Source organism: Rhineura floridana, chromosome 8 (assembly GCF_030035675.1).
Source record: "Rhineura floridana isolate rRhiFlo1 chromosome 8, rRhiFlo1.hap2, whole genome shotgun sequence".
Classification (NCBI taxonomy): Eukaryota; Metazoa; Chordata; class Lepidosauria; order Squamata; family Rhineuridae; genus Rhineura; species Rhineura floridana.
In genome coordinates, this window is record NC_084487.1 from 83,809,068 (window position 1) to 83,824,981 (window position 15,914).

At 41.8% G+C, this 15,914-nt stretch overlaps 1 protein-coding gene across 13 annotated transcripts in view; it reads right to left on the minus strand.

The window, feature by feature from the left end:
- NRCAM (neuronal cell adhesion molecule) overlaps window positions 1-15,914 on the minus strand; it is a 181,496-nt gene that overhangs the window by 100,284 nt on the left and 65,298 nt on the right. For 8 of the 13 annotated variants that reach the window (XR_009764462.1, XM_061639962.1, XM_061639961.1 and 5 more), the window contains exons 4-6: window positions 14,876-14,996; window positions 5,456-5,661; window positions 4,338-4,460 (exon numbers count right to left, since the gene is read on the minus strand). Coding sequence is in view for 12 of the 13 variants with exons in the window: in XM_061639962.1 (XP_061495946.1) it covers window positions 4,338-4,460; window positions 5,456-5,661; window positions 14,876-14,996 (450 nt within the window). In the remaining variant the exon portion in view is untranslated. The remainder of the gene's footprint in view (window positions 1-4,337; window positions 4,461-5,455; window positions 5,662-14,875; window positions 14,997-15,914) is intronic. The other 5 variants (XM_061639960.1, XM_061639959.1, XM_061639953.1 and 2 more) reach the window with 1 other exon arrangement.

Sequence of the window (15,914 nt, forward strand, 5' to 3'; positions counted from 1 at the left end):
AGCTCTGATCCACCTTAATACTATGGAAGTGGTGACCCTTTTATGTAGCATAGCTGGGTGGAATGAAACAAAGAGGGAATCAGTTACTCTAAAGGATTTGGTTCTGGAAATATATACTTGACATCCAGAGAATGCCACACCCGCTCAAGAGAGTAGACAGGATTAGGACAGAAAGTGGGAAGGATTAACTCCTGTTGCCTATGAAAATGGGTCAGTACTTTAGGGAGGAAGGAGGAATCAGTACAGAATACTGCCCTATCTTTATGAAACATGCATAAGTGTCTGGCAACCAATAAGGCATTCAATCTGGATACACTGCAAGCAGAAGTTATGGCCACCAGAAAAATGACTTTTAAACATAAAAGCCTAAGAGGGACTTTACATAAGGGCTCAAAGGGGGGCATCTGTAAGGTCTGAAATACCTGTACAGATCCCTGGATGGGAATACATGTATTGTAGGAGGGCATTTTAAGGTTGCTCCTTTCAGAAAACACTTCAGAAGGGGATGGTGAGAAATTGGAGTTGCTGCTAGGTCTTATGACAGAGAGTATATAGCAGCAGCCTGTCTTTTTTTAGGGTATTGAGTCTCAAACCTTTCTTGAGGCCATCTCGAATAAACAGTAGGACGTCAGCGATTTCTGGCTTGTTGGCAGAAATGTCCCTGAGAGAACTCCAGGATGTAAATGTCTTCCAAGTGGAAGAATAAATGTGCACCGTCGAAGGGTGCTTGAATGCTAAAACAGTCTTGATAACCTTCTCATTGAGACCAATCTTTCTTAGGCATCTCCACTCAATATCCATGCCATCAATTGGAGCCAGTTTGGGTCTGGATGATGTAGAGGGCCCTGCAAGATTAGATCCAGATGAAAAAGATGATGCCATGGTGGAGAGACTATCATGAAGAGAATGTCTGAGAGCTAGGGGAGTCGAGGCCAGAATGGTGTCACCAGGATCACCCTGGCTTTCTCTTCCCTGATCTTCCATAATATTCGAGGAAGGATCAGAAGAGCAGGAAATGCATACAGTGCTTCTGCCTTGGGGCAAAGGAATCTGGTGAAGTATCTCCTGAGTTGGTGGTTTTCCGCAGAGGTGAAGAGATCCACCAGAGGCTTCCTGAAGCACAACTGGATCTGGTAAAAAAAACTTTGTGATGTAGCTTCCATTCCCCAGGCTCACTTTCTGGTGGCTAAACCAGTCAACTTGGACATTCGGTGTGCTGCTGATATGCTCGGCAGTCAGAGAGCTGAGATGTTTCTCTATCCAGCTCAGGAGAATGTAGGCGTCTGTGAATCTTGTCCCGTCCCCCCAGCTGATGTCAGATTTCACAGTATATTCTGAGGAGGACGTGGGAGAGGTTGAGATGAAGGATGAATAACTGCAGAGCGAGCATGCAGCCTTGCGTTTGAGCCAGTTGATATTTGTCTTCCACTAGAGACCAGCGACCCTGACAGCAGGCATCCCATCTGAGGCATTCTTTTCCTTCTTTGGCACCACAAAGAATATTGAGTAGATGCCGAAGAAGGATTCATCTGGTTTGATAGCCACCATGGAGAGTAGGTGAAGGATGGCACTCTGAACAATGCCCCTCTTCTCCGGAGAGTTGGAAACTGGAGAAGGGAAGAATTGAGGGGGTGGATGGACCCAAAGATCTATCTTGTAGCCCTGAACAATAGTACTGAGCATCCACTTATCTGAAGTTGTGGCTTCCCCAGGCATGAAAAAACTGTTGAAGTCTGCCACCTACTCGCGGGATATTGGTGCCATTGAGATGGTTGGTTACGTCAACCCTTATTGGAGGGAGAGAGCTTAGGGCCCTGGGGATACCTTGAGAAAAACTAGGGTTTGTTCCATTTGCCTCTAAAGGGTCTTGTGTCCTTGAATCATGATGTCTGACATGAGCCACAAAAGGATTGGGTTGACTGGTAAGAGAAGTACCAATGTGGGAAACACTTGCCGTCTCTGACACGGGACACTGATATCTTTCTCTTTTCCTTAGATTCCACCGTCTTTCGGCACCTTGTCTCTGAAGAGTCCCCCCCACTTGTAAGGTGCCATGGAAAGGTTGGTTCTAGAAGGAGTGTCTGCAACCCAGTGCTTTAACCATAAGGTCCTCCTGGAGAACACATCAGCTACAAGAGGGCGAGACACAAATTGTATAGCATTTAAAGTAGCATCTGCCACATAAGTTGCAGCTCAAGAGATTTTCAGAAGTCTTGTGTAGGCAGTCCAAGTCCTGATTGGGGTTGTTAATCAGACAAGGGCTGCCCTGGTAAACAAAGAGGCAGAGCATGATGCCCATATAGCCAAGGCTGCAGCCTCGTGAGCTCTCAGAATAGCATAGTCAATTTGCCCCTTGCTGGGATCCTTAAGTTTGGCATCACCATCTCTGGGCAAGATATTTTTGGCCACGAGTGCAGATACTGGATGGTCGATGGCCGGAGTCTTGAGCTCTGTAAATTCAGAATCTGGGTTATATAGTTTATTAGCTAAAACTACTGTTGTTTTGTAATGAAGAGGAACATCCCATTCTGACTTGGTAAGAGTCTTAAAGGGACCTGGAACTGGAATGTACCTGATGGTAGACTTTGGTTCAGGTAGAACCACAGTGTCTGTAGACTGGACTGGAGGAGGCTCAGCAGGAGAAGAAGTAAGTTCCAAGGTGGCCAGGACTCTATTAAGTAAAGGCTGATGAAGTAAGACTCATGAGACAGGTGATGGGATGTGTGATCATCTCCAAATGAGCTTTAACTCAATCCCCCCTCTTCCAACTCATAGCTAAGGAAAGGGTCAAGTAGGTCTGCATCAAGAAGAGAGGTGGAATAATGCTACTTCAAGGAGACATCCCCAGTTCCTCAGAATCTAAAATGAAAGGGTTAGGGAAAGTAGGTCTGATGGTATGGTTCCTATTAGAGGCATACTGACCCTGACCAGAGCTCCTATGCTGTGGCAGATAGCATCTGGCAAGTCTGCCCTTAGAGATGGAAGGAGCATTGGAGTTAACCTCAGTGGCAGCAGGAGGAGCCCTTAGTTCCACAGTAAACTCCCCCACCAGTGCCTCTCTAATCTGTCTAAGGATCTCTGGTCAGGGGAAACTCCTGGTTGAAGTGTGCCATACACTCAGCTTGAGTTTGGGGTTGTCTATCATGGAACAACCCAGAGACAGTTTGTTGCGCTAAAGGAGGAAAGTCGGTAAAGTCAGCAAAGTCTTCCTCCTCTGAGGAACATGTGGAAAACAGCCCATGCAGACTTCCTTGGGCTTCCGCGTCACTGCAGTGGCAGGGTAGGCAAAAATCCCCCCTTCTGGTCCAAAAGCTGCAAAGCGTGGGAATCTACTTGCTGTTCTGAGGAGTGGGCTGGTGTGGGGTCTGTCGCCTCAATGATGTGCACTCTTTTTTGTCCAAGGGACTTGTTTCCAACTAGCAGCTGGTCCAGATGGCGGCATTTCTACTTTGCAGGTTGCAGGAATGCTAGCGCTAGGAGAAGCAGCTGGAGAAAAACTGCTATACACCATAATGGCAGCTCTGAGTAGCACGAATGCAGCTGAGGGAAGTTACAAGTGGTACAACACATGCACCTGACAAGAAGGTACGGTGGACCAGCCATGGGAGAAAACAACTCTGAGCACCTGCAAACAATTAGGCTTTTCCCCTTTACTGAAGTGGTGAAGCCAGTAGGAAAGGAGAAGGAAAGAAAGGAATACTTTTTTAAGAGAGAGACAGAGACAGAGAGAGAAAGGAACTATGAAGGATCAGGGAGAAAGCGAGTAAGCAGAGGGTAAAAAGGAATGGTAAAGAACTAGGGAAAATAGAGTAGAAATCAAAAATGAAGTGAAGGCCTGAGGAGAAAGGTAGGAGCAAATACTTTGACCACTTCGATGAAGGCAGGAAAGTGAACGGAGGAATGCTGGGAGCAACCTCCTTCCCTCAACTCGTCTTTCCTGCCTTTGACTACAAGGTGGAGCTGTAACGCAAGGTGATGAGTTTCTCCAGCAACCAGAGAACAACCTATATGTCATGCTGGTTCAACCATGCTTAAAACAGACAGTAGACTTGAAAGATAACATCACAAAACTGTTCACAGTATACCTGTTTAAGCAATATGAGTAGCATCATGATGGAAGGCAGAAATGTGGCAGGCACACTTATGTCCCATCATGAAGACCTAGGCTATAAACCTGTTATGAAACAGTTTTATGTTAAATGAGGTTGTAATAGTCATGCAGCAGCAGTATGATGAATTTGTCCCCGTCACACAAAGATGTCCTAATTCCAGCACGGATGGAATTACTGAAATAATCTTCATGCAAAAGTTCTTTATGTATTTTAAATTAAACTTACAATTATCCATCCAAAATATTATAGGTGGTGGCAATCCCACTGGTGGTCTGCAGGGAAGTATTGCATATTGACCTTCGGTTACTGTTTTTGGAACTAGTTTTTCTTTGGTCCATAATGGGGATCCTATAGAAAAAAGGGAAAGAACTGTCATGTGGCCTGGGGAGTGAGAAAAACCAGGAATTTCAAGAAACAGGAAAAACAAGACTGTGTAAGACCCAGTGTCATATGAAATTTACTCAATTCTGCATTAACATATTTTCAGTAACAGTGTTTTCAGGGGAAAAGTCAGGAGGAACTCTATGTTTTGTTTAGCTATTACAAGGAGCTTAGTTCTCAAATGTTCAGTAACAAAGAGAGATTCTTCTACCTTCTTAAAATGTGCATAGGAAGTTCTCAGATAATGTAATTCTGAATATTGTAGGAAAGCAAAGCAATTAAACATAAGGAAAAGGACAACAGATTCCTAATGAGACATTATAGGATTAGATAGTTACAAAGAATATAGAGAAATTGGAAAGCAAATTACGTATGCCATTTTCAGCAGTTACACATGTTTGAGTATGAATGATTTCAACACTACTTTTGTACACGTAATGTGAATCTTATGTCTGTATACATTTTGAACATTTGTAGTGATATGTTTGCCTACCAGGCTAGAAGCTATGCCTATTTAAAGGCAATAAAGTGCTTATGAGAATGCCTTATTTATCTACATTTCAGTCACGTTAGTCTTATTTTTTTTAATGTACAGCTTTTACAGTATATAATTCTTAAATATATATAATACTCAAGGATCAAAATATTTTCTTCTAGTTTTGATGCTTTGTACAATACCCAGTATACTGGAAAAAGAGTGGAAATCTTGCGTGCTTAACTTACTAAAAAAACTACAGAGAAAATAGGCAGTTTTTCATGCAGTACAGCACTAAGCTATAATATCCAGTATCATTACCTTCTAACAAGATTGCTTTGATGATTAAAAAGAAATCTTTTTTAAGTAAAGAAAATGTTATAATATTTATTATAAGGGATCCTGAGAAAGAAAATTAAGTAAAAAAATAAGCTGACAACAAGTAGTAAGGGCCTCAAGTTTAATAAATAACTAATATTCAACTTACTGGATGACCGTATAATAATATTATTGGAAATTGCTGCTCCAAGTGCATTTCTTGCTGTGCACTGATAAACTCCTTCATATGTTTCTGCCTTTCCTCCATTTTCTTCATTAATAATATTTATTATAAGGTTTCCTGAGTGTGGCTTCATTCTTACCCGTACATCTTTATCGATGTCAAAATGAGTTCCATTGCGTGTCCAAGAGAAGCTATCAATTAAACAAATATGTTGAGGAAATTGTAATTTTGGAAAAAGATTTGTATTCAAATAATAATTTTTAATGAAATAAACCCAATGTAAATATTGACAATGTTAAGTAAATATTCAACTAGAAAACAAATAACAAATGGGACACCTAATCTAAAAAAGAGTTGCCTCAATTCAGTCCTCTTTGTGTAAGTATGAGAGCCAGTGTCGTGCAGTGGTTAGAGTGTTGGACTATGACCTGGGAGACCAGGGTTTGAATCCCCACACAGCCATGAAGCTCACTGGGTGACCTTGGGCCAGTCAAGGCAATGGTAAACCCTCTCTGAATACCGCTTACCATGAAAACCCTATTCATAGGTTCGCCATTAGTCGGGATCGACTTGAAGGCAGTCCATTTCCATTTTGTGTAAGTAGAAATTGCCATTATATGCAATAGCAGCGGGGGGAAATCCCTGTATAGGCAGAGCCCTCCACAGCCATATGCAGATATGGGGCTCTTACAGTTACATTCTATAAGGTATTTCTGGCAACAGGTAAGTGTTAAAATCTGACTAATGTATCTGTAAAGATGCCATTTGTAAAACTTGTGTTTCTATTATTAGTCTGCATAAACAGCTAGCAGCACCTCTTCAAAAAGTTCTTCATTTTCTATCTAAATACAAACAGAAACTCTGCTAGAACTTGTATTATTTACCAGGGCTGGCACCAGGCATGACTGGGCCCTTGGGCACCAGCTTGCCACCGGGCGTGTAGCTCCTGCCTGTTTCACCTAGCTCTCTCTTCTCCTGTTGCTGCACGCACTGCACGCATAGGGCCACCATCAACCAAGATGGCAGCGGAGGCTTCTCTAAGGGACTGATGTCCCCACTATCATCTTGGTTGATGGCACACATACGTGGTACTCTACATGCACGCATGCCTGCCACAGATCGCAGAAGGGGAGTGCTACTCCCCCAACCTTCAGGGGCCCCTGTGGGCAGTGGGGCCCTTGGTCAGGGCCTGACCTGGCTGCTCTTTGGCGCCGGCGTTGTTATTAACACTGTATCAGCAATTCCATCATAGAATCATAGAACAGTAGAATTGCAAGGGGCCTATAAGGTAACGATGGGCTCCGTTTCTGCAGTAATTGGAATTGTCATCAGATTAATTACTATTTCTGATATTCTCTATCTTTGCAGAGAGAATGCTGTAGCAACTCTCCACCTCTGGTTTCTGATTCATTGTACTTCTTTTTTCCCCAATTCATTTTTTTTAAATCACTTTGAAATCATTGATAGTGTGATTCTTTTATCGATCTACTTTCTATGCGAGCTCTTCAAATGTGTATTCCCTTTCACTGATGTCAATGAGGGGTTGATTGTAACTGATAGACAGAAAGCAACGGGGGGAATGAGGGGATGACTGGAAACAGCAGGGGGAAGACACTGACTTGATTATCTGCCTTAATCTGTCTGCAGTGTACTTGAGAAAGCATGTAAACAGGCAATCATTACAGAGTTCAGAATAAAGATCGATACCAGTGGAGACTGGTGAATAAATAGCGATTATAATATTGATAATTCTCATGTATGTATATATATTTTTCATAGGAGATTGGAAAAATGAAAAGATATTGGAGGAAAAACAACCACCAGGGGGCCACACTTAGAAACAAAATGTAAAAAAGGAGAGAATTCCATCCCTATTATAAGGCTATTGAGTCTAAATCCGTGCTCAATGCAGGACTCCAACATAAAGCATACCTGACAGGTGGTTATCCGGCTGCCTCTTGAATGCCTCCAGTGCTAGAAAGCCCATCACCTCCCTAGGTAATTGGTTCCATTGTCATACTGCTCTAACAGTTAGAAAGGTTTTCCTGATGTTCAGTCAAAATCTGGCTTCCTGTAACTAAAGCCCATTATTCTGTCTCCTGCATTCTGGGATGATTGAAAAGAGATCCTGGCCTTCCTCTGTGTGACAAACTTCCAACTACTTAAAGAGTGCTATCATATCTCCCCTCAGACTTCTCTTCTCAAGATTAAACATGCCCAGTTCTTTCAGTGTTTCTTTATAGGGCTTTGTTTCCAGTCCCCTAATCATCCTCACTGCCCTCTGAACCTGTTCCAGTTTGTCTGCATTCTTCTTAAAGTGTGGTGTCCAGAATAGTACTCAAGATGAGGCCCAACAAGTGCTGAATAGAGGGGAATTAGGACTTCATGTGATTTGAAACTATACTTCTATTAATGCTGCCAAAAGTAGCATTCACCTTTTTTGTAGCCACATTACACTGTTGGCTCATATGCAGCTTGTGATCAACTATTCCAAGAGAAGCCACACATAGTATCCCTAAGCCAAGTATCCCCCATCTTGTAACTGTGTGTTTGGCTTCTTTTTTCTAGGTGTAGAACCTTGCATTTATCCCTGTTACATTTCATTCTGTTGTTTTCAGCCCAATGCTCCAGCCTATCAAGATCCCGTTGAATGTTGTTTCTGTCTTCCAAGGTATTTGCTATCCCTTCCAATTTTGTATCATTTGTAAATTTTATAAGCATTCCCTGCACCTCCTCATCCATTAATAAAAATGTTGAAGAGCACTGGGCCCAGGACCAAGCCCTGTGGTACCCCACTCGTTATTTCCGCCCAGTTTGAGAAGGAACCATTGATAAGCACTCTTTGAGTATGATTCTGAAGCAACTGTGGATCCACGTGATAGTTGTTCCATCCAGCCCACATTTAGCTAGCTTGCTAATCAGAATATCATGGGCCACTCTGTCAAAAGCTTTGCAAGTCAATATATATTATGACCACTGCATTCCCAAAGTCTACCAGGGAGGTTACCCAATCAAAACCTGAGATAAGATTAGTCTGGCAGGATTTGTTCTTGATAAATCCATATTGGCTTCTAGTAATCACTGCATTGCTTTCAAACTGCTTACAGATTGACCACTTTATAATTTGCTCCAGAATTTTCCCAGGGATTGATGTCACGCTGACTGGTCTGTAGTTCTGAGGTTCCTCCTTTTTGCCCTTTTCAAAGATAGGGACAACCTTAGGCCTCCTCCAGTGATCCGCCAGTTCACCCATCTTCCACAATTTCATAAAGATAATAGTGGTTCTGAGAGTTCTTCAGTTCTGCATTAACTCCTTTCTTAACCTGTCTGTAAAATTTCCCCTGGACTGAAACTTGTTACATCAAATATCTGAAGGAAACCATACTCTCTGAATTGCTTCATCTATTTCTTAAAACTACTGAAGTACGAAAACTCAGTATTTTGGATCTGATTGCTGTTTGCTACATTTGTTAAATAGGTTTCTAGGAAGAATGTTCACCTCTTCTTCTTGCAGTTGTAGCCAGCATGTTAAACTTTTTAAAAAAACTATTAATGGAAAATACTGAACCAGGATTCAACTCTCACCCCATACAAGAACAGACAGCTGTATTTCTTTCTGGTAGCAGCCCATTGCTCCTCCTGGAGAGCTATTCTGGAGACCCCCAAGGCTGATGAGGCTTTTTAAGGAGCTGCCACTGGAAGGGCTCCACATACAAGAACAGCAGCACGCTCAGCACTTTGAAACCTGGTAATTGTGTATGCATACTTTTTCTGTTTTCTTTTCTTAAAGGTCAACCTATTACATACAAGAATTTCTGTTTTGGAAAGTCACATAAAAATAAGTAGTCATATGGTACTTTTTATGTGTTCAGAGTGATTCACATACATTATAATCCTTTCAACAACCCTATAAGAATCATTGTCCCCACATTGCAGAGATAAGCCAAAAGCTTGTGATATACCTAAAGTTTATTAGCGAGTTCATGGTAGAGTGCATGATAATTGAACGAAAGGCTTCCTAGTTCTCACTTTAGCTTCTTAGTCAGTCACCGATTTCTAATACAGGGGGTTTGGCTATCACTATATGGCATTATCCTTTAAACTGCTGAACAATCCATAGGCTACCATTAAGAGGCACACGCATACTGCACATTTATTTTATGAGTGGTAATCTAAACCTTACAGAAATATCTCTGTTTAAGTAACATGAACTTGTGGGAGGCTGCAATTACATGTGCCCTTTTGAGTTTTAATCACACATAAAGCTCAAATCCAGCCACACACAGCAGAGAATAGCAAACCCTCTCCCCATGTATAGGGGAGATAGAGCACAAGATGAATAATGGGAGACATAAGTATTGGATATATCAAGAAATAATTGGCATACACAATATTCCTTCTACAGTAGTTATTCCAATTCTACAAATAGCTGTTAAGGTCTGCTATCCCTCTTCTTTGTTTTATCCTGCATACCCTGAAAGCACACAGGAACAAGACACAGAAGGAAAATAGATGAGCTCTTTGTAGTGTGGACAAAACACACCACACAATAAACTTTCAAAATGGGGCATAAATCTGTAAACATATTGGATGGAATCCAATGGGTGCCCTTGTGCTCATGGAAGGGCTTTTGATCTAGCAGAAGTGTCCACTAATGAAAGAGAAGGGGAAATGGGTTTTGCCAATTTTCCCTCCCTCACCAACCTTCCACCCTATTCGGGAGGGTTCCCCAACTCTTTGGAATTAATTTTGAGGAGAATTGGGGGCTACAGAAGGAATGGTAATTGGAAAAAAATGGCTCTTCAGTTAGCAGACACCTCCAATGGATCAAAAACTTTTCCATAAGCAAAAAGGCACCAACTGGACTTCACTCATTCTTTCAAAAACAAATCTGATATGGATACTTAAAGGGCAACAGAGAAATATCTACATGGAATCTTTTTATCAAGCAATTCTAACCTTCCTATCTGTAAATCAGAAGATATAGTGGTCAGTAGTAAACACACAATTCCCTACTCAGGTTGACCATTGAACTGTACTGTCACTGTTTATTTTCCATCAAGTCTGCAAGTCTGGAAATCTGTAGCTAGAAGGAGTTATGTCTTTGCCCAGTCTGGAAACGGACAGCCAAGGCCGTTGCCATGGTAGTATCAAGATAGACTGGGAGAGTTCTAGCAGCTATCTGTGTTGAGCAGAGTTTCTTCTGTGTCATGTCTTTGAACTGAGAACTTCTCTCCTGGGGGGGGGAGCAACTCTACATGTAATCTTAAAGCCTTAAGCCATAATGTCTTGTAGTAAAGACTCTTAACCTGATCTAATGCCTCTGTGATGTTTCTTGCTCAACTTAACTCCAATGTAACGTATGCTGTTTCACGCAACAACGCACACACATCAACAGGGTTATGGGCCCAGATCCACAGCGCGTTACACAGGAGTAAGTGGCTGGTCTGAACGGCAGACGGAGTTCCAGAGGGCAGCTTGATCAATTGTACCAGACAGAGGTGAGCAACATGGCTGTAAACCTGTCTGGGGGAGGCTTGCCAATGGAAAGATTGACGGAAAAGAATTATGCCAGCTGGAAGCCGAGGATGCGGGCTTTGCTGATAAAAGAGGATTTATGGGACATTATAGATGGACCCCCTCCGGCGGTACTGACCGCGGCCTGGACGAGTGGAGATCAGAAGGCGCAAGCTTTTATACTTCTGGCTCTATCAGACTCTCAACTGTTACACGTGAGAGATGTTACAAACGCCAAACAGATGTGGGACGTGTTGGAGGCCCTACATGTGCAACAGACTGCGGGATCTAAATTGTGTTTGGCAAAGAAGCTGTACCAGATGCGCTTCACGGGTGAGTGTGAAATGAGTGAGCATCTCACTGAATTCAGACACCTATTTGCTGAGTTGCAGGATCAAGGCATGGAACACTCTGAACTTCAGAAGACCTATCTGATCCTGGCTTCACTTGAAGGGACTTGGAATAATATGGTCATGGCTTTCGAAGCCATGCCTGACGGAGGTCTCAACGTTGCGTTTATTGAGGAAAAACTGTCCCAGGAATGGCAGCGGAGACAAGAGGCGAAAAGTGCTGAGGAAAAGCAAAGAGCCAAGCTGAAAGAAGAAAGCAGCTGCAGACAGGAAAACAAGCAAGAACAACAGCGGCTGAAATCTTGTTATGCCTGTGGGGCTCGTGGGCATCTTCAAAGAGACTGTGCAGTCAAGCGAAACTCCAGGGAAGGAGGCTTGAAGCAGGGAAGTGTGAACTTTGTTTGTAAACAGAAGTCTCAAGATTTAGGACCTGTTAACTGGATTCTTGACAGCGGGGCAAGCCATATATTAATTAAAGACAGGAGTTTGTTTTACACTTCAGAAGACGTGCAGGACTTTGTTTTACTTGCGGATGGATCGCAGAAGAATGTGGAAGCCCGAGGACTGGTGAGATTTGATAAACTTGGAATACTGTCAGAATGTCTGTTTGTACCAGACCTGCATCATAATATTTTGTCAGTCAGAAAACTGGTGAGTTGTGATTTTTCAGTATTGTTTCACAAAGACAAATGTTTTGTAATGAGGGGGGATAAAGTGTGCATGCAGGGAAGCCTTAATGATTCACAGTTTGTAATAAAAGGCAGTCAAGCAGGGTGTGCTGTGTTAAACGCTGAGGCACACACACATCAAGGCTGCGTCCATGAATGGCATCAAAGGCTGGGGCATGCAAACTTTGACACGATAAAGAAAACCCCAATGCATAGTGAAAACATACGTTTGAGAAATTGTGGACAGTTAATGTTGGATTGTGATGCATGTCATAAAGCGAAAATGACAATTAGACCAATTAACCAGGAGGCTGAGAGAACCACAACAGCTCCCTACCAGCTAGTTCATGTTGATTTATCAGGGCCAATAAATGCTTCACGCGGAGGTACGAAATTCTTTATGGTACTGGTAGATGATTTCTCTAGATACACGAATCTTTATTTGCTCAAGCATAAAAGTGAAGCTGAACTGAAGCTGAAGCTGTTCATTAAGAGAATTGAAACTCAACATGGCGTCACTGTGAAAGTGATACACTCAGACCAGGGAGGGGAATTCACGAGCAAGGCATTGAGTGACTTCCTTGAGAGTAAGGGAATAAACCAGAATTTCACTGCTCCTTACAGCCCGTTTTCCAACGGAACTGCAGAGAGAAAAAACAGGGTGCTTCAGGAAGCAATGAGAGCCATGCTAATGGATTGCAATTTAGGGAACTCCTTCTGGGGAGAAGCAATTCATTATGCGAATTATATTCACAACAGGGTATTACACAGTGCACTTGGAATATCTCCTTATGAGAAAATCACTGGCAGAAAGCCGAAAATACAACACATTCAAAAATTCGGTGCACGTTGCTGGGTCCACATTTCACAGGGAAAAAGAAGAGGCAAACTTGCACCCAAGGGTTTGTTTTGGGATTTCAGAATGCATATTTCAGAATTTGGTTGCCAGAAACACAGCAATTAGTTCTGAGCAGAAGCATTAAAGTCTCAGAAAAGCCTTGGGATCAAAGGGAAACAGTCATTCTTACAGGGTTAGATGACACACAAGCGCAAACATTCAAACCAGAACTTGACATAAAAGTGGAAGGCACACAAATTCCTCTCAGAGATGCGTTAAATGAGCTCATTTGTGGGAAAAGAAGATCGAAGAAACGTAAGGCTGAGGAAATGGAGGATCCTGGGCACGCTGTGCCAAGCACAAGCACAAATGGGGGGGCAGAGAGGGCAGAAGCCCTAGTGCCTTTAAGACGTTCTACAAGATCAAACATAGGGAAACCGCCTGAAAAATTTACTGTGGGGGTAATTACCAGCCCAGGTATGCACAAACAGGTTGAAATGGATCCTGATACGTTATATCTGACTTGTGTTCAACCAAAGTTTGATTGAATAAAGTGTTAGCTAAATGTGCAGAGATGTTCTGAACTGTACTGAAATGTAAACTGTATTGCAAGATGTATTGTAGAAATGTATTATTGTTATTGTTGTCATGAATTACAGACATGATGGGAAAAAGGGGGAATTGTTGACCATTGAACTGTACTGTCACTGAGTTTATTTTCCATCAAGTCTGCAAATCTGTAGCTAGAAGGAGTTATGTCTTTGCCCAGTCTGGGAACGGACAGCCAAGGCCGTTGCCATGGTAGTATCAAGATAGACTAGGAGAGTTCTAGCAGCTATCTGTGTTGAGCAGAGTTTCTTCTGTGTCATGTCTTTGAACTGAGAACTTCTCTCCTGGGGGGGGGAGCAACTCTACATGTAATCTTAAAGCCTTAAGCCATAATGTCTTGTAGTAAAGACTCTTAACCTGATCTAATGTGATGCTTCTTGCTCAACTTAACTCCAATGTAACGTATGCTGTTTCACGCAACAACGCACACACATCAACATATTTTACCTATTTATTAAATGTATATCTCGCCTTTCCTCCCAGAAGGAGTCCAGGGTGGCAAACAAAAACACTAAAAGCACTTTAAAACATCTTAAAAACAAGAGACTTTAAAACATCTTAAAAACAAAACATACTCAAAAACATACTAAAAACAAATCATCTTAAAAGCATCTTTAAAAAACAACTTTAAAAAGCAATTCCAACACAAGCAGACTGGGATACAGTCTTTACTTAAAAGACTTGTTGAAGGTCTTCAGTAGGAAGGTCTTCAGTAGGTGCCAAAAAGACAATAGAGGTGCTGCCTGTCTAACATTTAAGGGGAGAGAATTCCAAAGGCTAGGTGCCACAACACTAAAGGTCCGCTTCCTATGTCGCGTGGAATGGACCTCCTTAATGAGATGGTATCTGCAGGAGACCCTCACCTCCAGAGCACAGTGATCAATTGGGTATATGGGGTAAAATGATTTTTCAGGTAGCCTGGTCCCAAGCTGTATAGGGCTTTGTACATCAAAACCAGCACCTTGAACTTGGCTAAAGGGCAGCCAATGTAATTCTTTCAGCAACAGTTGTACTGCCACATTTTGCACCAGCTGCAGCTTCTAGATCAACCTCAAGGGCAGCCCCACATAGAGTTCATTACAGTAATCCAGCATGGAGGTTACCAGTGCATGGACAACAGTGATCAGGCTATCCTGGTCCAGAAACGGTCGCAGATCTCTTATCAGCCAAACCTCTAGCGACAAAGAGGGATCCAGGAGCACCGACTACAAACCTGCTCTTTCAAAGGGAGTATGACCCCATCCAAAGCAGGCAATTGACCAGTTATCCGGACTTGGGAACCACCAACCCACAGCACCTCCCTCTTGCTAGGATTCAGACTCAATTTACTGGCTCTCATCCAGTCCATCACCGAGTCTAGGCACTTAAGATGAAGACATTAAAAATACAACAAAATTTATACAAAAAAATACAAGCTACTTACCTAGGAGGTGGCTTTCCCTTTGCTTCACACTGTATTACAATATTCTCCCTTGGGTCAATGATATAGTCTTTTGGAGACTGTTGTGTTATTGTTGGAGGTTGTGGTACTTTTTGTGCAAAATATAATTAAAAAGAAAAGGGAAATGTTTAATTATATTTCCAATCCCCCCCAAAAAATGCTTTGGTAAAGAGTTTTAAAAGTGTAGTAGCAAATTACAGAAATGGTGATGTTAATCACAAACATCTAGAGTGCTGCAATCCCACATAAATCTGCAAGAGAATAAATTCCCCTGAAATTAATAAGGAATGTTACAGTTGCATGCCTCTAGGATTACAGTCTGAGTTTATAAAATCAAATCTTCCACGACAGCCAAGCTATCTGCATAGCCGTTCACACTAGCATCTACATTTCTTATTATAGACAGTTGCATATACAGACAAAAAGTGACAACCATTTTGGTTTACCAGACAATGAGCCCATTCAAATGTTCTGTAACTGTAGTATTAACTCATAGAGGGAAGATCTGGATTATATCCATTGGCTTCATCCACAATACTTTGTGTAAAGAATCTCAGCAGTACAAGTTGTCTATTTCTTCTGTGAAAATGAGCTTTCACCATTGTGCCCAGGAGAAGAACACACTGTGTTCCCAAGTGCTAGATTAGGTTCCCTCTACCATTTGACCTTCTTGGCAAATGGCATTTATTTGATATTTGACATGTATTTCAATGTGTGTATTATAATATATATTGTTAAAACTGCTGATTTTATTTTGAAAAAAAAATTAGGCTAACCTGCTTTCAATATCTTTTTTTTTGTAATTTTAATATATATATTATGTAAACCGCTTAGAAGTCTTGATGATTAACTGGTACTATATAAACCTTGTTAAAAATAAAAGGACCTGATGTCAAGCAATTTGTCCTTAAATCACAAATGTCATTCTCTGTTTAATTAGACTGACATGCAAATTCATGGGTGTGAAAGGAGTTACTGTTTCATATAATACTAAGATTTTCACATTACATCAAAATGACAT